The sequence below is a fragment of the Anoplolepis gracilipes genome, chromosome 5 (genome assembly GCF_047496725.1).
Source record: "Anoplolepis gracilipes chromosome 5, ASM4749672v1, whole genome shotgun sequence".
NCBI lineage: Eukaryota > Metazoa > Arthropoda > Insecta > Hymenoptera > Formicidae > Anoplolepis > Anoplolepis gracilipes.
In genome coordinates this window covers 4,670,739-4,697,047 of record NC_132974.1, presented here as the reverse complement: position 1 = coordinate 4,697,047, position 26,309 = coordinate 4,670,739, and the positions used below count along the sequence as shown (strand labels likewise).

The window sequence follows — 26,309 nt, the reverse complement described above, 5'->3', positions numbered from 1 at the left end:
GGTAATAATAGTCGAAACATGTATTAACAAATATTAAATTATTAACGAACTTTTTAAAAGAATGAAAAATTTATTTTTAAGGTAACTCAATTTCAACTTGAAACCACGAAATATACATATCAAAGTTTAATCAGGTATTAATAGAATGCAACTATTTTTAGTTAAAGTATGAGTTAGGAAACAAATTTCAACGGACAAATATTTGTCAAAATATTCAAAACACATCCGTTTTCATTTAAGAAATTAATGAACATTTAACGCTAACAGGTTAAGAAGAAAATTAATGGAAGAGAATATCTGTATCAATTAATACAGCAACATCGCGACAAATTTTAATTATATCTATATTTTTTAATCTAAGTAACAGCTAATCAAAATGACAGCTCTACATTTCGAAAACTTTAGAAAGATACATTTTTATTATATATTATTTAACAGAATGATAGATGAACGAGCGTTTAACAAGCGTGTTACGTCATATTTTTCGCCAGTCATAACATTTTCTGGTGATATGCTAACAATGCGTACGTGACTCCATCGGGATAACAATATGATCAGGCTTGTTCCTTCCTGGTCGGCTTACGGGAAATTGTAGATGAGGCACGATTACGTATTCCGATCGTACGCGATATCAGTTCGCCTCGCTTCTCACTCATGATGGAGTGTTTTCTACTCTCGACCCTTGCTCTCTCTCTCTCTTTCTCTCTCTCTCTCTCTCTCTCTCTCTCTCTCTCTCTCTCTCTCTCTCTCTCTCTCTCTCTCTCTCTCTCTCTCTCTCTCTCTCTCTCTCTCTCTCTCTCTCTCTCTCTCTCTTCAGCTTCTTTTCTATCTTACTAAACTCTATCCTAGGTAAATTCCTTTCTTCCCAGGAAGCTCGAAAAATTCTAGGCGTTCAATCTTTTCTTATTACATTTATACATTTAGTTTTATGTTATAAGATTTAAATCTAATCTCGTGCAACAAATAATTTTAGATGCCATGCTTTAAATTTTTTTTTCATCAAATATTTAATATAAATTAATAAAATTAAAAATTATCAAAATCAATGATCGAGGTGAGGTCAGTCTTTAGCTTACACGTATACCTACTACACGCGATGAAGCGAAAAATTACGACACCAAGTAGGCAATGAAATATAAAAATGATTCTAAAGATAAAATCTAAAAGATAGAGAGACAAAGAGAAAGACATTAATTAATTAAAATGATGTACAAATGAGATTGTTGAAAAAATAATTGTATATTAATTAAGTCATTATATAAATCAAATTTTTATAATAAAAGCGAGATTCCAAAAATTCCAATTATCGCCACTTCATCGTCTTTTTCCTCCATCGGATCGGAGTCATGATCGCAATGCGGCCATTGAAAACCGCCACGTATGGCACGTGAATCTATTCGAGCGGATAACGAATTCTGAAATCGGGAGCCGGCGAAAATTCGTTGGTCCGCGAAATTAACAGCCGCGCCAGGTCACGCTGATAATTGTGATCTCCGTTTTATCCCGGATCATAATATCCAAACGAAGGAGCCCTTTATCAGCGACCGCGGGACGCATGTTTCATTCGTTCGCTCGCGAGGGAAACAACACGTCGGTCCGCGCACGATATTTATCTTTCGACGAAAAAAATATTCGGAGTACATCGCGAATTTCGAGAGAAACCAATCTCCTCATTCGTGTTGTCATATTTTCGTTTTGATGCATCCTACTCACGGCGAAACTCACGCAATCTCTCTGCCAGAAACGTAATATACTCCGTATAATGTTTTCAAAGACACCTTACCGTAAAAAACGCTTCGTCGTGACGTGTTATTTCCTTCCACGTTATTTACATTCGGCGCCACCTATCTTGCTCACGATCATCCCCTAATTATAACCATCGATAAAACGTCAGAAAAGTTCAGAAACGAATGATCGATCTTTACACAGCAGTTTCTTGTCCTACGTTTCCACCGTCCCATCTATTTTTGATTCCGCTAGTGTTCGCCAGTGTTTACTTTACAAATAAGTAAGGCGTGGGTGAAGGTTCTGAAAGGGAGAGGAAGGCTTGAATTATACCGAACCGGTAGCGTCGGCGAAGATAATCACACGCCTCGCAACGGCCAGTTCATCATCGCGGTATCGCGTTCTAAGGGAGTTGATGCATCGTAGAAAACCCCGCACGAATCCCAGAGTCGGAAAACGAAATGTACGAGTGAGGGTGGAAAAAGCGAAAGAGGGTGAGTGAGAAAAGGGTGACACGGGCGGCCGTTCTTTCTACGTTCTGCCGGGCTCAACGTCTCCGTAGAGCATATAGTAGGAACTCTATTAACGGTGGAAAAATGAAATAAAAGGCGCGACGAATAGCAGAGAATACAAACGTCCACTCAAACGCGGCTTCGTCGAGCTCACTACATATGTATTTCCATACTTTGTCCTGAATAATTGCACAAGATGAAGATTGCTCAGAATGTAGTTCGTTAAAGAACATTTCCATTTACACACTCTCTCTCTCTCTCTCATATTGTTTCAAATAATTTAATAATAAATCTCTGTATTATCAAATCAAATCTGACCGCATTATGTTAATTATTATTAAGATTAATACGATAGTTAAAAAGATTATGATTGATGTAATAAAATTTAACATCTGGCAATAAGTAAAATATCCAAATATAACAATGAGAAATACAAGATTTCCAGTATATAATTGATCGTGTAAAGATACTATTATAATTGATAATGTTGGGAAACAATATAAAATATTCTTTTCGTTTGTGTTTCAGGTGCTTTGCAGATTACTGAGTCCGATGTAAGCGATCAAGGCAAATACGAATGTGTTGCTAACAATTCCGTAGGCACAGAATACTCTAAATCAACCACGTTATATGTGAAAGGTATGTCATTTAAAAATATATACATGCAAATTGCAATGTAATAGATTAGTTAATTACAAATAATATTAATTATGTATATATACAGGGTGTCTGAGAATTTCGATAGATTTTTATAAACAAACTGAATAAGCAATAAAATTGGTTGAGTTGCTGATTATTCCTAAAAAATTCATATCAATATTCAATCTGTGTTATTAAATAAAAATCGATTAAAAATCGATTTAAAAAAAAGTTATAAAAATCGATCGAAACTTCACCATTCACTCTCGGACACATTATATTTTCTAATTTCGAATTAAAATGCTTTCATTGTACCTTTATAGGAAGATTGTATGTTGTAAACTCTTTATAAGTCCACTCTGTAGACGATCTATAATTTATTATTCTAGACAGAATATCTGCTATAAAATACTATCATAATTATAATATTATAATTATGATGTATAATTATGTATTATGAATTCAATGTATAAAATTTTATTATCGATTACAAATCTTAATGTATGTGTGTGTATCCTGTTATTTATATATGTATATTTTATATTTTTCTTCAAATGTTTTCTATATTACAAATGCAATTAGAAAATGAGATTCTGTCTCGCGAGTTTTGTCGTAAATTATAGATTGTCTAAAGCGGATTTTATAAGATACAAAAAATGGAATATTTTAATGAAAGCCAGAGAAGAGTTTGAAACCGCAAAAATAACAATGTTTTCGTCAAACAAATAACGAACACAGCGCGAGCGCACAATAACGCCAATGTCATAAACGTAGACGTTTTCCTGTTCGTAATTAAAATTAATGTAACGCAATTAGGACGTAATTAAACTAAACGAACAGCACAAAGGGTTCGCGCGACTCACGTCGCGCGTGTTATGCGCCGAGACTTCTCATTTCTTGCGTTTTCGCCGCGATCTCGAATCTCGACAACATTTCAGTTTAATTGCCGTAACTGCGATTTGTAAAATCTGCGTGGCGGTTTCAAATAATCGTCCAGGATTTTGCTGCGCTTCGCTGAGTTTTCGCTGATCACACAGTTAATTTTCTATCGTGAAATCATGCATGCTTAATTATTCTCTTAATTAGATACACCGTTACATGCGTTTGCATTTCGATTTAATGTTGCTCGTAAACAAACACGTCGCATGTTCAGTTTAATCGTAACGTGACATAAGTTATCGCAAAAAATTACGTATATATTATATATACATATGATATATACAGAAGTTTCTCATATATAGTACTTTTTATATGCAAAAATGTTTTCATCAATTTAAAGTTGATTTATTCAACAAAGATTTGTAAATATCGATAAATTTTGAATTATACGATAAAGTTTAAGTTGAACGATTAATAATTTAAGAGTTTTTATGAATTAAATTTCAGGAAGATGGCAAATAATAGAATTTTTTTTTAGTTCTGAATAGTATGTCTCTCTCTTTCTCTGTCTATTTAATTTTGAATATGCATATACTTTAGTATAATTTTAATGTCGAGTAAAATGTTGAAAATTAACTGGAACTTTGAGCTTTGAAATTGAATCGAAATATCACCAAAAAAGAAAAATATTTATTCTCAATTGTCAAATGCATTTTTTTCTTAGTACGTCGCGTTTCACCGAGCTTTTCGATTCCTCCTCCGCCGGTGGTTGAGGTGATGCTGGGCGGATCGCTCAATATCACTTGCGTCGCGGTAGGCGCACCGATGCCTTTCGTGAAATGGAGAAAGGATCCTGCGACTGATCTGACACCGGAAGACAACCTGCCTGTTGGCAAAAATGTTTTAAAATTGACCGACATCAAGGAATCTACCAATTATACATGCACAGCTGCCAGCGATCTTGGTGTGATTGACGCAACTACGATGGTGAAGGTTCAATGTTCGTATCGAGTTCTGAGATTTGATATCTCGTCTCTAATTATAGATGTCTTCAAATATTTTTTAAATCGTGCTCTCCAACACGTTATGTGTATTATCGCAGATTATATTACGAACCGATTAATCGCGTATTGCATTTCGCACTGTTATATTTTCATCGAGGCAGCTAATCGATCCGCTTAAACTTTGCATTACAATTGCAATAATCACTGTAAAACAATTTGTTATCGAAAAATAAGTAGTTTGAAAGAAATCTTGCCATTATCAGATGCTATCACACCTAATGAATTTATCGGCTGTAACATTTTTTTCGGAAAGCTGTAAAGTATCGCAACAATTTTACAAAATCATTCATTGCTTCGGACTTTGAATAATTTTATAGCAGAATAGATATTTAATAGATTATAAAGATTATGATTATTCTGCACGGATTTTCATTACTACCGATATTTAATGCTTTGATCGCGGAGGTAAAGCCATAATAATATCCCCACAGCTCTTCCCGGCTCGCCAGAGAATGTTCAAGCGTCGGATATCACTGCGACGTCGGTGAAGCTGAGTTGGTCCTACAAAAGACCGGATGATCTGCAGTACTATGTAATTCAGCATAAACCGAAGCATGTGAACCAGGCATTTGCCGAGATATCCGGTATCACGACGATGTACTACCATGTTAGGAGTCTCAGTCCATATACGGAGTATGAGCTCTATGTGATAGCCGTGAACAGCATCGGGCGTGGTCCCCCAAGTGCCCCGGTGATAGTCACTACTGGTGAAACAAGTCAGTACCATAGCATTTATTATCGTACTAATCTCTAATCACGTTTACGTTTCTACCGTGGCTAGAAACGATTATTTTCCTTAAGATTCATAGATTGTAATTTAAATATCGTAGTGTATATTAGAAAAAAAAAATTCAATAACTTATAAAACAAAGCTCTTTATTCGATATTGCAATACATTGTATACATACTAACATTGACGAATATATTATTATATTTTAATGGATTTTTCATTAAATAAAATTCACTGTCGCTTTTATATCAAAATAAAAAACAACGGAAAAAATCGTTTCTACAATATTTAAATATCTGTCATTTTATCGACATTCTTCTCTCATTAATCTCGTCATCTCAAACTCATCGTATGAATTTAAACTTAACGTAAAACCATAATGTTTAGCTAAATCAGTCATTTTTACGATATCTTTACATACATAAAGATCGTATCTATATCCAACACAACAAAGTATAAACCCACTCATGAATCAATTTATGTTTCATTTCTGCGCCTCTTAATAAACATACGTGCGGTGAACTTACTTGTCAATTTGAAACGCAAATCCATCTCGGACTTAATAATTTTTTATTCGCGCATTCGCGAAGAACGATCGGAGAACGATAATATAAAAAGGTGAAACGGCATTACTCCGATGTAAGCGTGAATTTTTTGCACGTAGATAGAATTTTTGTACACTATCGAAAAAGGAGCGAATTTTTACGCACATTTTTTGAGGGAAATTCTGTACTTTTTTCCATGCTGTCCGCCGTGGACGCACGATTTGATCCATGTAAGTGACAAGAAAATTTTTTTCACCTATCACCAAACTCCCCCTCTGTTCTTTGTTGCACCAAATATGTTAGTGTTTTTTTCGGGCCGTTCTACAGTATTTCGTCGCGCTTCAACGTCTCGTGTCATTGTGTATTTTTTCGCCTCTATATCCCCAGCCTTAACTGCCTCTTTCACTTTCTCTTGCTTTCTCTCTCTCTCTTTCTCTATCTGTATCTTTTTCCGTCTCGAATACGTCTCTTTGTCTCCTTTTTTTTTTACTACGAAAGAGGGAGCGAGAAACGCGGGACAGCACGCGAAATTGCACTTTTCCTACAAAATAGTAGCACACTTCTTACCTCGTGAAAATACGAAAGAGACGTAGACTGTTCTCGCAATTCATATTTTCACTCCAAAATTATTATTCACTTGTATACCGAGAATTGATAATAATCGTTTGACATTTTTTTTTTTTTCGAATAGCGGAATCAACAAATGGAGGTGCCAGTAAGTCAAAACATATACTAACAATAAGAGTGCCGTAGTGATACACCCATATCGATTTCTTTGCCTGTCTTGTTTAATTCATTTCAATTTTGTTACTTTTCACGCACATAATTATCATTTTTACTCTTACACACTCACACACACACACACACACACACACACACACACACACACACACACACACACACATACATACACATACACACGTATATATTTACTGTTTTTAAAATGCACACATCGTATGAGTATTGTTGCAATTAATTGCAAGTGTGGTTTCTTAAAAGTGTATCAATTAGTAGTATTATTACACAAAATATTAAATTATATTTCGTTTTCCTCTTCTCTATTCTTACTAGCTCTTAGTTTTTACAAAACTTTTCTAAAGGGTTTTGTTTTTTTTTGGAAAGGTTCTTTTTGGAATTGTTTTTCTTTTTGAAGAGCTTTTTATCGTGCAACTAACTGTGATATACATCATCACTGTTCTCTACTGTCTTCGTGTGTATTTCGTACTTTGTCTATAGGTTTCTTAATAACGCTAAAAACCGGCCAATCTTTTTTTTAGAACCCGGTACAGCGCCACGAAAGGTTCAAGTTCGACCATTGAGCTCCAGCACGATGGTCATACAGTGGGACGAGCCGGAAACTCCGAACGGTCAAGTGACGGTCGGTGTCTTTTTCTCCGAAATTATTTTTTTTTTTTTTTCAAATTGCAACGAATTCTCGCTAACGAGCACACACGGTCTACAGGGATACAAAGTGTACTTCACAACGGATTCGAATCAGCCGATGGCGTCGTGGCAATATCAAATGGTGGATAACAGCCAGCTGACAACCATTTCGGAGCTGACGCCACATACGATCTATACCATAAGAGTCCAGGCGCTCACCAGTGTCGGTCCTGGACCGCTCAGTCTGCCGGTGCAAATTAAAACACAGCAAGGGGTACCGAGTCAGCCCGAAATGCTAACGGCGGTCGAAATCGGGGAGACCAAAGTAATGCTCCAATGGAGCAAGCCCGCTCATAGTGCTGAGAATATTCTCAGCTATGAGCTGTACTGGAATGACACTTACGCGAAGGTAAGCAACGCTATAAATTTCTGTAACGATAATGTAAAAGCTTCCCTTCTTTTTCAAATGATAGCTAATTTCATTTCGTGTTTATGCGCCACACATTTTAAAATTGGTAATGATATTAAGGATAATAATTTATTTCTAGTCGTTTGATAATTAAGTAAAACTTGAAAAATAAAAAGATTTTAATAAAAATTTATTACGAGCGATTCTGTGGAAAAAACGATTAATTTACGCGCGTGATATTACGTGTCGCGTTAACATATCTGACATTTCTATCGAATCAGGAGAAGCATCATCGCAGAATACCGGTTACCGAGAACTACACTCTGACTGGACTGTATCCGAATACTTTATACTACGTGTGGCTGGCCGCAAGGAGTCAAAGGGGGGAGGGTGCCACGACGATACCATATCCAGTTCGCACAAAACAGTACGGTAAGCAGAACGCGCACAAACGTAAATGAAATCGAGTGAGTTCATGCAGCGAGGAGTGCCAGATGCATGCTGATACGGGATTGTCGCGAGATAATGGACTACTCGAATCTCAGATCATGATGATCAGATCGGATAGGACGTATCAGAGTCCTCCGGACTCCTCGCGCAATCACGTATCGCGATGGCACAGCAGGTAGGAGGTGCTGTAGCGCTAGACGCTCCTGCAAGTAGCGTAAGCTATTGGACGCACAACACCTTGGAAAAAACCATTTTTAAAGAAAAAAAATTAAAAATCTCTTATCTTCGAAGACGCGTTTAATAGAGACAGAAACAAAAAAAAAAGAGAACGTAAAAAGAAAATAATATATATACATAGAGAGTAACGTCGAAACAAAAGTGAAGTGTGGGAGAGTGAGAATGACTGCATGCGTTGCAAATAAGAAAGCCGTTTTTGGATGCCACTTTATATATATATCTATATATATATACGTACATATCATACATATAAATTGCACTAAGCACTGCATTGATATATGTGTGCATTTTGGGCACCTCTTTTCATTCTCGATAATATATTAATTTATCGTCCGTTCTTCAGTTTTTCGTTGTCTCGTTCCCTTGCAATTATATTAACGTGTAATTCGTTAACTCTGCGCATTTTTTACGCCCGAGTTAACACCGAGCTGTCCCGGGAGAACTGTCTCTAATCACGTATTTTTTCGACTGTTCAAGGATCGATTCATGACTTTTAACCTTGAATATTTTATGCCACTTTGAACCTTGACCAATCGTCACGTACTGTTTTGTTAATATCCCTCGACAGTCACCGTGGACTGTGCGTTCTCAGGGTTGAGGATGTCAAATTGAAGAGTACGAGAACTCGCTACATTGCGTGCCGATCGATCACTTATCGCTTACTTTATACAAGAATGTTACAATTGTTATTTACATTATTTAAAAATGATAAAACCCGAGAAAAATTAATGAGATCTGAATAGATCGCTAAGAGTACAAAATTAAATGTTACTTTGTTTTATCAATTGATGATAATTATTGGATGACAAAATAAATAATCAAGATATGCGATAATTATAATGTATAATATAATTTTAACGCGACAACTTTTTGTATTCTCGTATTCTTCGAGCCTCAAGCCAGAGTCTGGTACAATCAGCTGATAACTGTCGATTTTGTCCACCCCCTTGACCCCGATTTTGTTTCTTTCCCTCCTATAACTGAGTGTTATACAGTCCCCGGGGCTCCGCCTCGCAATGTAACCGGCAAAGCGATCAGCCCAACCTCTATATTGGTAACGTGGGAACCACCGGTCGCTGAACGTTCCAACGGAAGGATCGCCTACTACAAACTGCAAGTCGTCGAGAGCGGTCGCTCTGACTCCGAGGCGAGGAATATCAAACTGAATGACACGAGTTTCGTGTTGGACGAGCTCAAAAAGTGGACCGAGTATCGGATCTGGGTATTGGCCGGGACCAGAGTAGGTGACGGGCCTCCGAGTTATCCTATCTCGGTCAGAACTCACGAGGACGGTATGTATCACAGACACTGACTAAAAGTCTTTCTGTTTACCTCAGGCATGCGAGGAGTAACGTGTAAAATCCGTGGTGACGCATACCGCGAGAGAGCGATAAATTATGAACATTTATTTTTGAATATTTCGCAGCAATGTTCTTCTCACAAAGCTATAAGAAAAATGTCACAATATAATGTCTGCGATATTAAATGAAAATTTAATCGTAATTACGATACCAATCCTATCAATCGGTCGCGGTCGCTACGAATTTCACACGCTAAGCTTCGCGAAGAAGAAATACCATATTGGGATGAAGTAATAACGCGCCTCATCCGAGAGAGCCAAAAATATAAAAGCCCGCCAAAAGTCAATCCGGTTATACTTTCGCGCGGTTCCAGTGCGGGTTGCGACGACACGCCGTGTTGATCTGGGTGAATGCATTTTACGTATATAATGTACATTACTATATACATATATATACTTTCGATTTCAGATTCCGCTAACGTCACTTCGTCTCACCTATCTCTTTCCCCAGACTCTCAAACAACCAATACTCTCTCTTCCTTTATCACGACTTTTGTTCTGTATTTTCTCTATCGTCTATCTTTTCTCTCCAGTGACTCTACACTCATATATTATATTTTTACTGTATACTTTTACGTTTCTATAATTCTATTAACTTACATTATATATACAAAATATATCGTAATACTGTATCATATTATATATATATGAGCTTTCCTCTCTTCTCTCACGCCATTCTTGTGTTACAGTCATAGTTTCGAGAAACGAACTATCGAATCGCTCATCGTGACGAGAGAGGAAAAGAGGACGGACACGGCCCTTTTTTCCGGTCGAGTTACCTTTTTTTTGCGCGAACAAAAATTTTGAACGCGCACGACTTTTTAGATTTTTCGTGCCTCTCCAATCACGCTTTCCTGTTGTTCTTTTCGCAACCTCCTTTTCACTCTTCCGATTTTTATAAAACGGCACCCACGCGACGCGAAAACACGAAACGATGATGGCCCTACGTTTTTGGCTGGCAAGATTTTATATTTTTGGATTTTTTGCGGCAATAAAATTTCCAACGACTTATTCTAGCTGTCCCAAAATCTCTCCCGAAAAACCTGCACCCTTCCTCGCCCCCAGATTTTAGTGTGCCCACGATAATTTTTTCCAGGTGCACGCAGCCACGGATTTTTCAGAAGCTGATAACCAATTTTTGAGCTCAGCTATTAACTATGAAAGAGAAAAAGAAAAAAAAAACGAATTTTCTTACCGTTTTTTTACAGGGCCTAATCGCAACTCTCTCTCTTTGTTCGTTGCCGTTGGTTTTTTTCATCTCCCTAGCCCCATTTTTAAAACTTGGATATCTATTTTGACACGCTAATTAATACCTAATTATACTCACTCAAGTGTTTTTGTCTTTCCTTAAAGCATTTGCAGGAGGATGATCCAGGTTTTGAACAGCTAGTTTTTAAGATCTATTCACATTATCGTAATATATCAACCTAATAATATGTATTCATTACACTCAGTGTTCTTTCTGGTGGTTACCGTGATTACGTCAGTAAAGATGTTTCGTTTCTCTCCTTTAGTTTATTAACTCACTCTTGCCACGTGTTATGAAGATAGAAGTCAGGCTGGCTGCCCCGCGTGCTATTATTTCCGTTTTTTTTTTATTTCCTCTTTTTTTATATCACTATTAGCTGCACAAGCTACATGAAATAAGTAAATAAAACTAACGAACGAAATTAAATAATAACTTGTTACATGCACAAAACAATCAGACGAAAATAATGGCAAAGCGAGGGACAGCTTGCGAGTGAAGCGCTTACGTATATATATAAAAACTCTAGCGAATGTTATCTCACACACAAGAATATATATATGACGCACTTTTTCATTATATATATATATTACACATATATATATTTCTATATATATCTCTGATATATAAGGCTCTTCTGTCTTTAGTTGAGATTTAGTTCTACCTATCGTTTGCACATGTTTAGAGCATGCCTTCGTTTGTTTAAAGACTCCTCGACTCCCTCAACCCCAGAAACGCAACCCCTCGAACTCTTCCCGTCATGAAAAAAAAGAAAGAACCCCTTGTTCTTCCGGTGTTCCGCCTATTCCTCCACCTTCTCCATCACCATCATCAAAACCCGCCGAACTGTGTCGAGTCTGCGAGATCATTTCCCAAGTAAATTATATCACATTCACATTATATAATACCATATCTATATCCTATGAATGGCATGCCGATGCATGAAGACAGTTTTGTTACTCCCGTTCCTGTCCCAGACGAGTAGCACCCAAAGGTGCCAATCGATCCCGCATGTTGAACGTTTTTCGCCCTCCTCTCTCCCTTCTCCCTTTACCGACCTGAATAACGTCCAGCACGATCTCCCCCCCCTCCCCTCTCCCCACATAACAAACGAATTCAGCACCGAGAGAAAAAAAATTATTTGCACGATATTTATACAGTAGTCGTTGAAAAAATAAATCTCCGCGCGGTTGTTAGCTACGATATTTCTCCGGGAAATCATTTAATCGTAACGATAACTTCTCTCGGTGCGGAAGCGAAGTGATACGGTACGACCGTGATTGTTAAAAGTTTTACAATGCGAATAAGTAGAAACAACAGATCGCGAGATTGAAAATAATAATAATAATAATAATAATAATAATAATAATATCGAGCGAGAAAAGCGGAATTGTAAAAAAAAAGTTGTCCGATGAATTCAAAAGCGAGGAGAGAAGCAAAACGAGGGAAAACGATAGATGATTGTGATGCGACTCTGTTCATCTCTAACCGGCTATGAAGATATTCTCCACGTTGGACACGCGGAGAAGTATTATTTGTCGCGAAGGTGTTATGTCACACCATGGTTGTTGAAAAGTCGTACCGACGCGCGTCCATAACAGTACCTTTTCTTACGCCTTTCACTGCTCACCGCTATGGAATCTCTCCTACTCCTTTCTTTCCCTCCTTTGGATCCTCTTTCGTTTTTCCGTCCTACCAGCGTCTCTTTCTCTCTCTCTCTCTGTTCTCTCTCTCTCTCTCTCTCTCTCTCTCTCTCTCTCTCTCTCTCTCTCTCTCTTTCTCTCTCTCTTCTCCGTTCCCTCGATTCCCTGTTCCCAGCATTATCCTGTTTATGGAGCAACTGATCCGACGCCCGTTTCACCCCCCCTGAAGCAGACTCGGCAGAGCGAAGCGAAACGATAAAAAGCACTGCTGAAAGCACCCTGCCGTGTAAGCTCGCACATTGTCAAGCACAAAGATTCACCGTCACGTGTATAGCATATATATATATATATCTTTTAACGCATACGTTTACTATTATTACTGACTGTCATCGTTCACTATTTACCGAAATATATCTCACCGTTACTATGGTATTACACATATATATAATGTCTCACGTATGTGCACGGGCACTTGTGCAAAAGTCACGTAAACGCGCGCCGGCACCGTGTGTTACACATATTTCTCGCACCCACCACGCACGCATACACGCACTTCGTGGAGTCAGAATGCCACGCGGCGAACGTGCACGCACGCACGTGCACGTGCGTGCGTGCGTGCGTGCGTCGCGTGGTGCCGGTCGTCATCGTAGTCTTTTGCCCCTTTATGCACCGGATTCTCAAGTGCAAGCACCCCGCTTTTACGATTAATTCAACAACGCATACGCGTGCACGTAGCATTCACGTAGGACACGCGTGCGGGCGTGTGCGACTGGATATGCATATACGTAGAGATACTCACGTTGTTGCGTGAGAAAGCACCGTGCACACAGCAGCGGCTATACACATCCGAATAAATATTGTTATAGACGATGCAATATCGTGCCGCACCAGCACTGAAAGCACCCTCGAAAAGCACCCCCACTGTCGACTGTCGTGCAACCTGAAGCTCCTTCCTGAGGCGATCTCGAAATAGCGCGATGCAAAAGCTTCGATAATAATCGAAATGGAAACATTAACGATGGGTGTTTTGTGGTCGCGAAATATTGTAGATTTTTGCTTTCAGGATTTTTAGCCGCAGTAAAAACGATCTGATCTTTGTGAAATATTATTACATCGACCATTTAATTCATGAATGCTTGTGGAAAATTAGCGAATTTTCCGAGATAAAAAAAAATTACGCACGCATTAAAATTTTTTTCGTTTCAAAGTGAATATAAAAATTATTTTATATATAAAGGATTGTCTCATGCAGATCGTTTTTGTTCTTATAAATGCATTTGCATATTAATGCGAATTTATTATAACCGATATTATGTATATCATGAAAAAAAAATCGCAGTTAACGATTACAACGATTACGGTTCATGATATGTTTTTTTTTTTTTTTTTTTTTCGAGATCGTGACAGGAAAGTGTGCGCGTGAATGCGTGAGTGATTGTGTAAAAGGATACCGGATGGAAGAAGGACGACGCGCGTAAGAAATCATATACGAAAAGTAATCGAAAGCATCAGGAAAGTGATCAGTCAAAGGAGAACGGTATACAATAAAAGTCAAATCGAAAGTTCTCGCACGAAATTTTCTCTGCGCCCACACGTTCTCAACGAGGAAAAGAATCACATAATTTATACTGAAAAAGAGAAAAAAGAAATTCGCGCGAGGCGTTTTCTTGGAAACATTTGAATACCAATATTTATCAGATATTTTCTGATTATATTTTTATTTATATGCTCAACATCGGCCACAATTTCGTGGATTTCGATGAATGAATCGCATTCAATGACAGACTTCACCCCCGCCGGAAACGACCAATGTCCTTAATATTCGCAAGCGAAATATCCATCTCTTTTTAAAGTAGCACGCATAAAAAATGGAAATGCGAAATGCACATTCCAAATTGAATTCTCGATTTCTGCTCGTACGCGAAATGTCCAGCGCGGGTGAAGCAACACTTTATCTAGAAGACTTACCGTATCCTGCATATGGAGACGAAACGAAAAATCCGGACATATGTGGACTGCGGGCATCGGATTCCATTAATTTTCATACGTAATCAAATTCGTTGGAATGACATAACCGCTCCACGACCATTTTCTATATTACGTATAATACCTTCGCTCTCTGCATGCGAGACTTCGATCCGTTTCCAACTTCTGTCTCTGTAAGTCAAATATAGTATTTTATTATTCTCTCAGACTTCGATATGTACAAAATATTCTGTTTAAATGCCACATTTTTCTCTTTTTAAATATATAATATATATATATATATATGTATATATATATTTTATCTTTTATCTCGAGAAATACGCACACATGTTTTTTACATAAATATCTAGAAAAGGTATGATTAACAGTCTACTGTATATGTAAATGTGTGTGTGGTTTGTTTTTTTTTTTTTTTTTTTTTTTTTTTTTTTGTATTAAGCAGCAGTTGAAGCAACACTCTTTAGTAGGCGTAATGTTAAAGTCTCAAAAGCTTCGGCTGTCCATTGATGTTCCTGATTGTTTTCTCTAATTTTTTACTTGATACACATGAAACTATATTACTGTTATATCCCAACAAAGCGCATGATTTATGAACACAGTTGGTATTCCTTTTAGCTCGATCCAACTAGTTCCGCCAATTTAAATTAGATATTTTAGATGCCATCGACAGTTTCGACCACACTCGATCATCGACAGGTACGCGCGCACGATTCGTTAATCAAATAAACGGCACCTCTACCACCGCGTCTCGACAACGGCTGTCGAAACGTATTTGCGCGCGCATTTTACGCGGAATTTTGTGATTTTTGCGTGGATGAATGCGCGGGTGGATGTTGATATTGAGAGGGAGAGAGAGAAAGAGAGAGGTAGAGAAAAAAAGAGGGATGAAGGAGAGACAAATAGCGGGATACCTTTTTATGGTATCTAAATCGAGAAAGAGAAAGAGACCTCTCTCGCTCCGTTTGTCTTCCTTTTCTCCCACTGTCTTTCTCCTGTCTTCCCTCTTTCTCTCTTTAATTTACTCTGTTGTCTCCCCTTTGCTGAAACGACAAAAGTTTTTGATCGAGCTGCTGTTTTTTGCGGGTGACTTTTTGGAGTTGCAAAAAAAAGAAAAAAAAAAAAAAGAAAAACAATTTTCCTCAGAAGACACTCCGCCCTACCGACATATATCCCAATCTTGTACCGTGAGTTTTTTGACGATAATGTCACGAGAGGAATCGCGAGTTTTTCTCACGACTGCCCAAGTTCTCTAGAATACCGTAGCAATGCGACAAAACCCTTCTCTCGTTTAATACATCCTAGAAACCGTCCACCTTATTCTTTCTTATGGTTTCTCCTTCCTATAGCTTTCTTTTCGTAGGCATTTTATCATAGGTCTTTCCCTTTTTAATGTCTCGTGTCGAGGGAGGAGGGATAAGGAAGATTCGAAATCTCGATTCGTTCTGAGATTATTGCCATCGGCAGCTGCGAATATACGTGGAATATATATCGAGAAACGTGAGATACATTTGGCTTTCGCTCCCCGACACGAGGCATGTGAACATGAGCCTTTAGTTATTTCATATTTGGAGTAGTGATTGCGCATGCCAAAAAAGATATTCTCACGTCTCCCGCCTCTCTGCGACCAACTGCAACCGAGGGCCAAGCGATCATTTTTTTTGGTCTATTTAACGATCGATTGGATCATGAATCTTGTTGCCACCGACATTCGTTAGCAGTTGCGAGATTAAATAAGCGGTGCGATTGCCATCGAGCGCATGAGGCCGGAGCGAAAGGACCAAATCGAGCGAATGCGAGCGCGTGCCTGTTTCGAGAAGAAAAGGATAAAGAGATCTCTTATCTATACTTTTTTTTTTTATTGTAAAGTCGAGAATAGCCATTATATATATATATAGAGAGGGCCAATTTTTATGATAATCAGTAGTGTGCTACCCATTGTGATATGCCTTTAAAAAGTAATTAAATTACATTTATAATATTCTATTCAATGTACGTGCGAAATTGACACGAATTTTTACGAGTTTTTTTTCCCACTTTTTTGGCGACTTTTGGGGCGCAGCTGAAAAAAGTGAGTATCCCTTAGCTCGAGTTGTGCCATAATATCTTTCTATACCGTCAAGTTTTGTTTCACTTTTTCTTTTTGTCTTTGTCTCATTTTTTTGCATATACATTTGTATATATTCTTCTTTTGTTGTCTGTCGAAAGAGTTAAAGCTCAGAGTGTTGTTCTATAGTTTTTTTTTTGTTTTGCTGCAGCCAGCGAATATATAATATTACGACATAATATCAAAAAACATGTTATTACATACATTACGCTGCGACTTGCGCGCGCTCGCCGTCCTTGTTTTTTGCGCTACATAGCGAAATTGTAAGTGTGATCTTGATCTTATTTAACTGTATATATACGTACGAGAGTTAGAAAAGCAGAGCGAGCACGCGATTTACCAATCGCTTCTCATCAAATTCGCGCTACGACGATTCAGTTCTGCGTCGAAATTTTCTGTATGTACTTTCGTTGCGGCGCAAGTTTCATTTTTTGCGAATCCTTCCATTGTAGAAAATTGCTATTATTGTTATACATATATATATCGTGCGGAAGTAGGTATTAGGCAGTGCTGGTTTTTATCTGGATTTTTGTTTTTCCCATCACATTATGTTTCCCATTTCTCTCTTATAACTAGCCGTTTAGCGACGATGAATACTGGACCGTCCATGGAACAATCGAGTTATGTCGTCTTTATAAAATCGTAACGTTAGAAGTTGCGACGTCGATGCGAAAACACGTCGTTAAACGTAGAAGTCGCGAGTCTCCAACTTCACCGGATGTCGGTCGTGGTTGTAAATAAACGTTGTAAATAGGCGACGTGCATATTTACTGCCATTGCCACTGCATCCGGCCCAAGAGCAAGTATCTCCCGTTTTGTCCCGGTTAACTTTTGCTCCCCTGAGAGTGCATTCGTTACACAGTTCCCTCCTCGAAAACTCGCATTTAAACATCTACTTGGTCTTTCTCAAATCATGGACTCTCCAATATTGCCGCTATGTATCGTGTCCAACGTTACCGCGTACTTGACCGTATACTCGGTGACGTATCTACGCGAAAGCGCGAAACGAACACGTGGGCTAAAGAAAAAAAATAAATAAATAAAAAAAGGAAAAAGAAAAAAAAAGCATTATTGGTATTCAAATGGAAGATCATGATCGTAATCAGGGGCGTAGAGCATGGGGTACAACGTGCCTCGTAATATTGTTTGTACGTCGTTTTGTCCGTGTGTGATTGGCGGCATGTAATTACCTTTCCCACTACTTCTTCATTTCTCCCATTTTTCTCATTTCATCTTTCTTTCTTTCACGACAACTTATTTTACTTATGATTTTTATTTCCGCAAGCGCGCTACAACCGTTGATATTTTCGCGTTTCCTTTTCGATTGTATCTTATCGCTACCTTATTCTCGCTCTATCGTCTATTTTTCTTTTAATTTCCGTTACAGCGACAAATTGGACGGATGGACGGTAGTAGAATATAAAAGAAACATTGTATAAAAAAACTAATTCTATTTCTCGCTTTTTTTCTTTAAGTACTTCTTTAAGTATTTTCTCTTACGACAAAGGGTATTTTGGCTACCGATATATTAACGCTTATTGCTTCTAATATTCTTTTTGCTTTCGAAATGTAAATAATAAAAATAATAATGATTATACAGTAATAATCTTTTGGCAGACAAGACAGACTGCGAATGACTTACATATTCTTTTATTTCTTTTCTTTTTTGATCAGTTTCTCTTTGAATTTTATACAAATATTTATTATTTCAGATTTTGTAAAACCGTTATTTATTATCTCCTGTCCGCGTACGTCTGTGGGTATACATGGGCGTGTGTTTGTGAGTGTGACGTCGGATGAGCATAAAGTGCGCGAATTAATTATGGATTGCGTTACAGTGCCGGGGGATCCTCAGGACGTCAAAGTCACGCCGATCAACTCGACGGCAATACACGTCGAGTGGAAGCCGCCAAAAGCGAAAGATCAGAACGGCGTTATACGAGGGTACCACATACATGTGCAAGAAGTGAGGGAAGAGGTCAGTTTGCGGTTGCACGATCAATAGCGTAACATTGGACGTTTCAAACTCTTAACATGAAACTTACTAATGGAATCTTATATCTGTTCTATTGTTTTCCTATTTATGTACTATATAGTGAACCCCTTCATCTTCTCCTCTCTAGCCTTTTACCCTCTCTATCTCTATTCTCTTGTATTAATAGAACATCCTAATAGAACATTTAATTTTCTATAAGATGCAATTATTTCTTTAAATTATATAACATGAATAATCACGGGTATTACGTAATAATGTCTACCTTATATATTAAATAAAACAATGGTAAACAAACGTTAAAAAAGTACACAGAAATAGATAGTGAAACGAGCTGGCGATGAAATTGTGGTAATTTTTCAGGGGAAAGATCTACTGAACGAACCGATACGTCGAGATGTGCACGAGGACGGTGTGTTAGAGGTGAATATTACTGGACTGCAACCGGACACGAGATATTCGGTGCAAGTGGCGGCGCTAACGAGAAAAGGAGATGGAGATCGTTCGGTACCGATTCACGTTAGAACACCGGGCGGAGTACCAAACAGACCACAAGTCAACGTGAAGTAAGAAACGCCGATTTAAATATATTGTTCTTTTGTAAAAAAAAAAACTTTACTGCGACTAATGTGAATGGATTCTTCTATACATGTTACTTTTTCAGGGTACTAAATAGAAACCCGGACTTCTTGGAACTTGATTGGGCCCAACCCACTCAAACCTATGGCACTCTGCTAGGATATCGTATTCGATATGGTATAAAGAATCAAACGCTAAAGGAGGAATTTATCGAAGGCACGCGTCAACATACATATAAAATCACAGATCTCGGTGAGAAAAATTAATACTTAATTAGTCCTAATATACTGTTTTGCAATAGTATGATATAAATCTTGAAAGTACAAAGTTAAAATTTTTATCTATTTTTACGAATTATTCTTATCTTTATTGCTATATTGTATAGAAAAACCTATTCAAATAATAATAAATGTGTAGGAGAACAAGGCGTTGATTACGAGTTCAGAGTAGCGGGTAAAAATGACATCGGCTTTGGCCAGGAGACTGTGCGATACTGGTTCAGCCCGGAGGCCGAACCCACGGGGCCACCGACGAACTTGTCATATTTCTTTCAAACTCCCGACACCGTGTGCGTTACCTGGGATAAACCACTTCGACAGCATAGAAACGGTCAGATAATTGGCTACGACGTGCAGTTCAACAAGAAGAACGATCACTCTAGTACTACAGATAGAAACACAACCAAGACTAGGGTGGTATTCACCAATCTAGAGGAAAATACGGAATATGTCTTTCATGTGCGGGCGCATACTTCGCAAGGTAGCGGTCCTTATTCCGAAAAAATCACAATAATGACAGAGAAGGACATTGGTCGGGCACCAATGTCCGTAAGAGCAGTAGCCACGTCGGATTCCAGTGTGGAGGTATGGTGGGAACCAGTACCCAATAGAGGGAAGATCGTCGGTTATCAGATCTTCTATACGACGACCGCCGTAGAAGATTTGGACGAGTGGAAGCAGAAAACTGTCGGCCTGACGGAATCGGCAGATCTAATCAATCTGGAGAAATTCACTCAATACGCTATAACGGTAGCTGCGCGCTACAAGACTGGTCTGGGAAGACTCAGCGAGAAAGTGACAGTGAAAGTAAAACCGGAAGATGTACCGCTAAACCTTAGAGCACCGGACTCGTCCACACACTCGATGACTCTGTCCTGGACTCCGCCCATAAGACTGACCCCGATGAAGTACAAAGTCTCGTTCGACGCTGTTAAAGAGTTCGTAGATTCTCAGGGTATAACACAGACACAAATCGTCCCTCGCAGACAGATGTTATTGGATCCTCAAACAACGAACACAATGATAAACGAGTTACAGCCGTTTACGACTTATAATGTTAACGTAAGCGCTGTACCACGTGATGGTCAGTATAGACCACCAGCTAAAATTACAGTCACCACGCAGATGGCCGCACCCAAACCGATGGTAAAGCCAGACTTCTATGGCGTGGTTAATGGTGAAGAGATTCAAGTTATTCTGCCGCAAGCTTCCGAGGAATACGGCCCAATTTCGCACTATTATCTGATCGTTGTGCCCGAAGACAAAAGTACCGCTGATAGACAGCCAGATGAGTTGACCGAGGATATGATTACTGGAAAAGGTGCCAAGCAGGAGAGGGAAAACGCGCCCTATATCGCAGCTAAGTTTCCACACAGAGACATCCCGTACACGTTCCATCTAGGCAGCGGAGACATCTACGAGGGATATGAAAATCGAAAACTCACAAAAAATAAACGCTATAGAATATTCGTACGGGCCGTAGTTGATACTCCACGAAAGGTATGATATATGAAAAAAAAAATTAAATGTTTAGCGAAATTTGCATGCACGAGTATATATGTATAATTTGATAATTATTTATGGAAAAATAATCCTTTTTAGCATCTGTACACGTCGTCACCATTTTCTGAATATTTATCCTTGGACATGAGAGAAGTTCCTCCTGGCGAACCACCACGTCGACCAAATCCTAACACTCCTCCGGATGGAAACCCAGAAGTTTCGGTAAAAACTAGTGGTCAAGAACCAGGTATGGTGTGGGTCGTTGGCCCGATAATCGCAGCATTGATGGTCAGCGTTTGCCTTGTTCTTCTATTTGTCATTAAAAAGTAAGTTGCGTGTCTTAGGAAAAGAATAATTCAAGGTCTGTACAAGTAAGAGTTGTATATTCATCATGTTCACCTCGTAATTATTTCAGACGAAGGCAACCATGCAAAGCGCCAGATCAAGCAGCCGTTACGCGACCACTCATGGCGGCGGATATAAGTTCTAATCACGCACCGTCAGATCCGGTAGAAATGCGACGATTGAATTTCCAAACTCCAGGCATGATCTCACACCCGCCGATTCCAATTAGCGAACTGGGCAATCACATCGAACGCCTAAAAGCGAACGACAATCTCAAGTTCAGTCAAGAGTACGAGTCGATAGAGCCTGGTCAACAATTCACGTGGGACCATTCTAATATGGAAGTCAACGCGTCGAAGAATCGTTACGCCAATGTAATCGCATACGATCATTCACGGGTCATTCTCCAAACTGTTGACGGTATGCCGGGTTCGGATTATATCAATGCCAATTATTGTGACGGTTATAGAAAGCAAAATGCATATGTGGCCACACAAGGACCTCTGCAAGAGACATTTGGAGACTTTTGGCGTATGTGCTGGGAATTACGAACCAGCACGATCGTGATGATGACAAAGTTGGAAGAGAGAACAAGGATTAAATGCGATCAATACTGGCCTACTAGAGGCTCCGAAACTTATGGGCAAATGACCGTGACCATCAGCGATATTCAAGAGCTAGCAACCTATTGTATCCGCACATTTCAGGTTTGCCGAGCGGGCTATTCCGAGCGACGGGAGATAAAGCAGCTGCAATTCACAGCTTGGCCTGATCACGGCGTGCCAGAACACCCAGCACCATTTTTACAATTCTTACGCAGAGTCAGGTCACTTAACGTACCCGATAGCGGACCGTTAGTAGTGCATTGTAGCGCCGGCGTAGGAAGAACTGGGTGCTTTATCGTGATAGACTCGATGTTGGAAAGGATTAAGCATGAAAAAATGATCGACATTTATGGCCACGTCACATGTCTACGAGCTCAGAGGAATTACATGGTCCAAACTGAGGATCAATACATTTTCATTCATGACGCTCTGCTCGAAGCGGTGATCTGCGGTAATACGGAGGTACCGGCCAGAAATTTGCATTCCCATATTCAGAAGCTCATGCAGCCTGAGATCGACAATATAACTGGAATGGAATTGGAATTTAAGAAACTTTCCAACATCAAAGCCGATTCGACCAGATTTATATCCGCGAATTTACCGTGCAATAAGCACAAAAATCGATTGGTCCATATTCTGCCTTACGAATGTACTAGAGTGTGTCTGCAGCCACAACGTAACATCGAAGGATCCGATTATATAAATGCGAGCTTAATTGACGGATATCGCTATCGAGCAGCTTACATAGCGACACAAGGGCCTCTATGCGATACGACCGACGATTTCTGGCGTATGCTGTGGGAGCACAATTCCACGATCGTCGTCATGCTGACGAAACTGAAAGAGATGGGCAGAGAAAAATGTCACCAGTACTGGCCGTCCGATCGATCTATTCGTTACCAGTGTTTCGTCGTGGATCCTATCGCGGAATATAATATGCCGCAATACATTTTGCGAGAATTCAAGGTGACGGATGCGCGTGATGGTGCAAGCCGTACGGTCAGACAATTCCAATTCATCGATTGGCCAGAACAAGGGGTTCCTAAATCTGGTGATGGTTTTATCGACTTTATCGGTCAGGTGCACAAAACGAAGGAACAGTTTGGTCAAGACGGACCGATAACTGTGCATTGCAGCGCCGGTGTAGGAAGAACGGGTGTCTTCATAACGCTTAGCATCGTACTGGAGCGAATGCAGTATGAGGGCGTGGTCGATATTTTCCAAACTGTGAGAATATTACGCACGCAACGTCCGGCTATGGTTCAAACCGAGGTTTGTGGGCTTGTTGACTTTAATATTCCACAAAATTCAGTAATATATATTATATATACACACATAAAAAAGTAATGTTTTTAGTGATATTTTCTGTTTTTTTTTTTTTCAGGATCAATACCAATTCTGCTATCGAGCCAGTTTGGAGTATTTAGGTTCTTTTGATCATTATGCCAACTGACAAGCCGACTCTCGCGAGCAGAGAGATCTGTCAAGGGACAAGCGAGACCGACAGAGAGGCGAAAGAGATATCGAGAGGGCAAAAGTACGACGTGTCTAGTACAATAAAATCGTGTGACGTACTCGTACCTTCCAAGAACAAATACAATAGCGATTACTAATGTCGTGGGCAGTTAACAGAGAGATGAAATGTTTAGTTAATGATATTACAATAAATGCAAATACGCCGGAAATTTTCATTCTTAACGATATAACAAATGCCCAAATTGTGCTGAGAAGCATTCATCAGCTTAGGGTAGTCTCTTTTTAAAAATTAGATTCGAAAGTTGCGGTTAAAACGCGAGTCAAAACTGCCGTTTAGAAATACACGTGATTGAATAAACGATCGTGTCGTACGTTGTCATATATACGTTTTTTCCTTTGTGTGAATAAAACGGACTTTTTAATTTCCAGATATTCTCTCACATTGAAAGATCAGTTAAGTACGATAATGCAATCAAAATTACAAGCCGTCATCGTGTAGGATTCACATTCGTGAATTAGTAAATTGGAACATATCCCATTGTCGAATCGATCATTCGCAAAACCATTTTTTAAGATTTAGATAATCTAATTCTAAGATAGACTGAAATATTACGACCATATCTCTCCTACTCAAAATATAGTGCATTACATGCTTGGATACCTCTTACAAACTGAAACATCAAACTTTTCTCGTTTATTGAAGATAAGAGTGCTTCCTTCAGTAGCGATTGCATAGAGGAATGAAAAGGTGTTGATGTTGATGCTGTAAGAAAAACACAGTAATGCACTGCATATATGTGTGAAACTTACACATATGTAAAGATAAAAATCTACAATTTATCGTGTATGACACGTTTCACATATTTAAGTACTTACTGATGTAGAAAAAAATAACAGGTTGAAAAATCAATTAAATAACTTTCTTTAGCTTTATAAAAGAGAGAGAAAGAGATGAAAATTTCCGCTCACAAGAGACAAGAAAATTGCCATACTGCCAAATTGACAATTACTAATGCTGTACTCGTTATGAACAGTAGGGATCTTCTCATTTTACCTATTATAGTAATGTTAGATAGATTATAAGAAAAAAATTGTTTTAAGGCTAGATTAAGCGATGCCATTAGGGAAATGATGGAAAAATGATTTGAATGAAAGAAGAATGAAAGGAAACGGTGCCTATATTCAATGAAAGGTGCACAAATAAATTTGCGTGCACATTTCTATAAAAAAAAAAAAAAATAATTTACATAGAAGCACTGTATGTTGAAGTCGTGTATTGTTCTTCCGAGCCCTCGATACCTTTATGTACAAAGTTCCAATGTAGCTTCTACCTCGAATATTTCTACTGTTATTTTCAAATAGATAGTAATGCCATAAGTTGTCTTTATATCAGTTTGTTTTTTTATTCGTATATAACTATATGGATATTTTTATCAAAGTTCATATTTATCAAAATTCATATACAGGATATTCACATCTATTAATGGTACATTAAATTTATTGATATTTATAAAATTTGTTAAATTGTTTCTTTTCTTAAATGCCAGATCAATGCCAAAAACGCACATTGGATAGATCACTGCTATACATATATATACATACAATACGTCTGTTATGGTGAAAATATTTAATTTGGTAAGTTTATAAAATGTTTGATTCTATAGTATGACTATGTTAATGAATTTGAAGAAATTAACACATTTTTTTTTCTTACAATCACCTATGATTTAATGAAGAGAGATGCATTAACTGCTTTTGATTTTATAAAATTATCTGAAATATACTTAATTCTACTTTTTATATTAATATCATATATTAATGCACTATAATAGTTAATCAATAATTGATTCTATCATTGATGATAATAATTTTACTAATTAATTACTTTTACCATAACATTTTCATATTATAGCGATAACTTTGACTACACATATTGCAATTTAAAATTGCAAACTCTTAAATCTATGAGGACAATAATTGTACACTCGTTTATATATTCTGTACTTCTAAATTTATATGATATTGTTCGATATATAACGTCTTGTACCTATAACGTACTTTAGAAATTACAGATTCAAAAAAGTATACACGCAATAACAAATGAGATGTTATCTGCAATGCTCAAAATCTTTATTGATCATAAATTTTTGTTTCTTGGCATTTTTTTGACTATAACTATTTATGTTTATGATACATACTTGACATGTTTGAATCCGACGTCATATTTTGATAGCAGCTTCATCATGATTTTCATGATTTCCATATATCATACAAGTATTTTTCTTTTCCATTAATTATTGTGGTTCGAGGGTCAGGAACTGTGACTATCTGTACATAAATGCACCGTCTGTCATTAGCAACATTATATAAATATATACAAAATGATATATAAATGATGAATAATATATATACATAGATATATTATAAATATATCATAAAAAAAGATGCGAGTGTGCATAAAAAAAGATGGAGATATTTAAAAACATGTGGGTATTTTCCAGACTATATATTAAGTTTTAATTAAAAACAAGAATATGTAATCTACTCAGTATATGTTGTACTCGTAATATTTAATTATCTTTAACACCTTTTATTCAAGATTTTACATTTTTTTAATA

General features: G+C 38.0%; 1 protein-coding gene across 12 annotated transcripts in view; it reads left to right on the top strand.

Annotated features, from left to right (window-relative positions):
• Lar (tyrosine-protein phosphatase Lar) overlaps positions 1 to 26,054 on the top strand; it is a 399,608-nt gene extending 373,554 nt beyond the window's left edge. For 6 of the 12 annotated variants that reach the window (XM_072893354.1, XM_072893356.1, XM_072893353.1 and 3 more), the window contains 14 exons: positions 2,766 to 2,876; positions 4,480 to 4,755; positions 5,251 to 5,535; positions 6,786 to 6,809; positions 7,372 to 7,886; positions 8,168 to 8,318; positions 9,569 to 9,865; positions 18,751 to 18,890; positions 19,269 to 19,471; positions 19,570 to 19,736; positions 19,902 to 21,262; positions 21,365 to 21,591; positions 21,681 to 23,487; positions 23,600 to 26,054. In XM_072893354.1, coding sequence (XP_072749455.1) covers positions 2,766 to 2,876; positions 4,480 to 4,755; positions 5,251 to 5,535; positions 6,786 to 6,809; positions 7,372 to 7,886; positions 8,168 to 8,318; positions 9,569 to 9,865; positions 18,751 to 18,890; positions 19,269 to 19,471; positions 19,570 to 19,736; positions 19,902 to 21,262; positions 21,365 to 21,591; positions 21,681 to 23,487; positions 23,600 to 23,668 — 5,633 coding nt within the window. In that variant the 3' untranslated portion in view covers positions 23,669 to 26,054. Of the gene's footprint in view, positions 1 to 2,765; positions 2,877 to 4,479; positions 4,756 to 5,250; positions 5,536 to 5,566; positions 6,325 to 6,785; positions 6,810 to 7,371; positions 7,887 to 8,167; positions 8,319 to 9,568; positions 9,866 to 18,750; positions 18,891 to 19,268; positions 19,472 to 19,569; positions 19,737 to 19,901; positions 21,263 to 21,364; positions 21,592 to 21,680; positions 23,488 to 23,599 lie in introns of those variants that run through there. The other 6 variants (XM_072893360.1, XM_072893358.1, XM_072893359.1 and 3 more) reach the window with 5 other exon arrangements.
• The last annotated feature ends 255 nt before the right edge of the window (positions 26,055 to 26,309 follow it).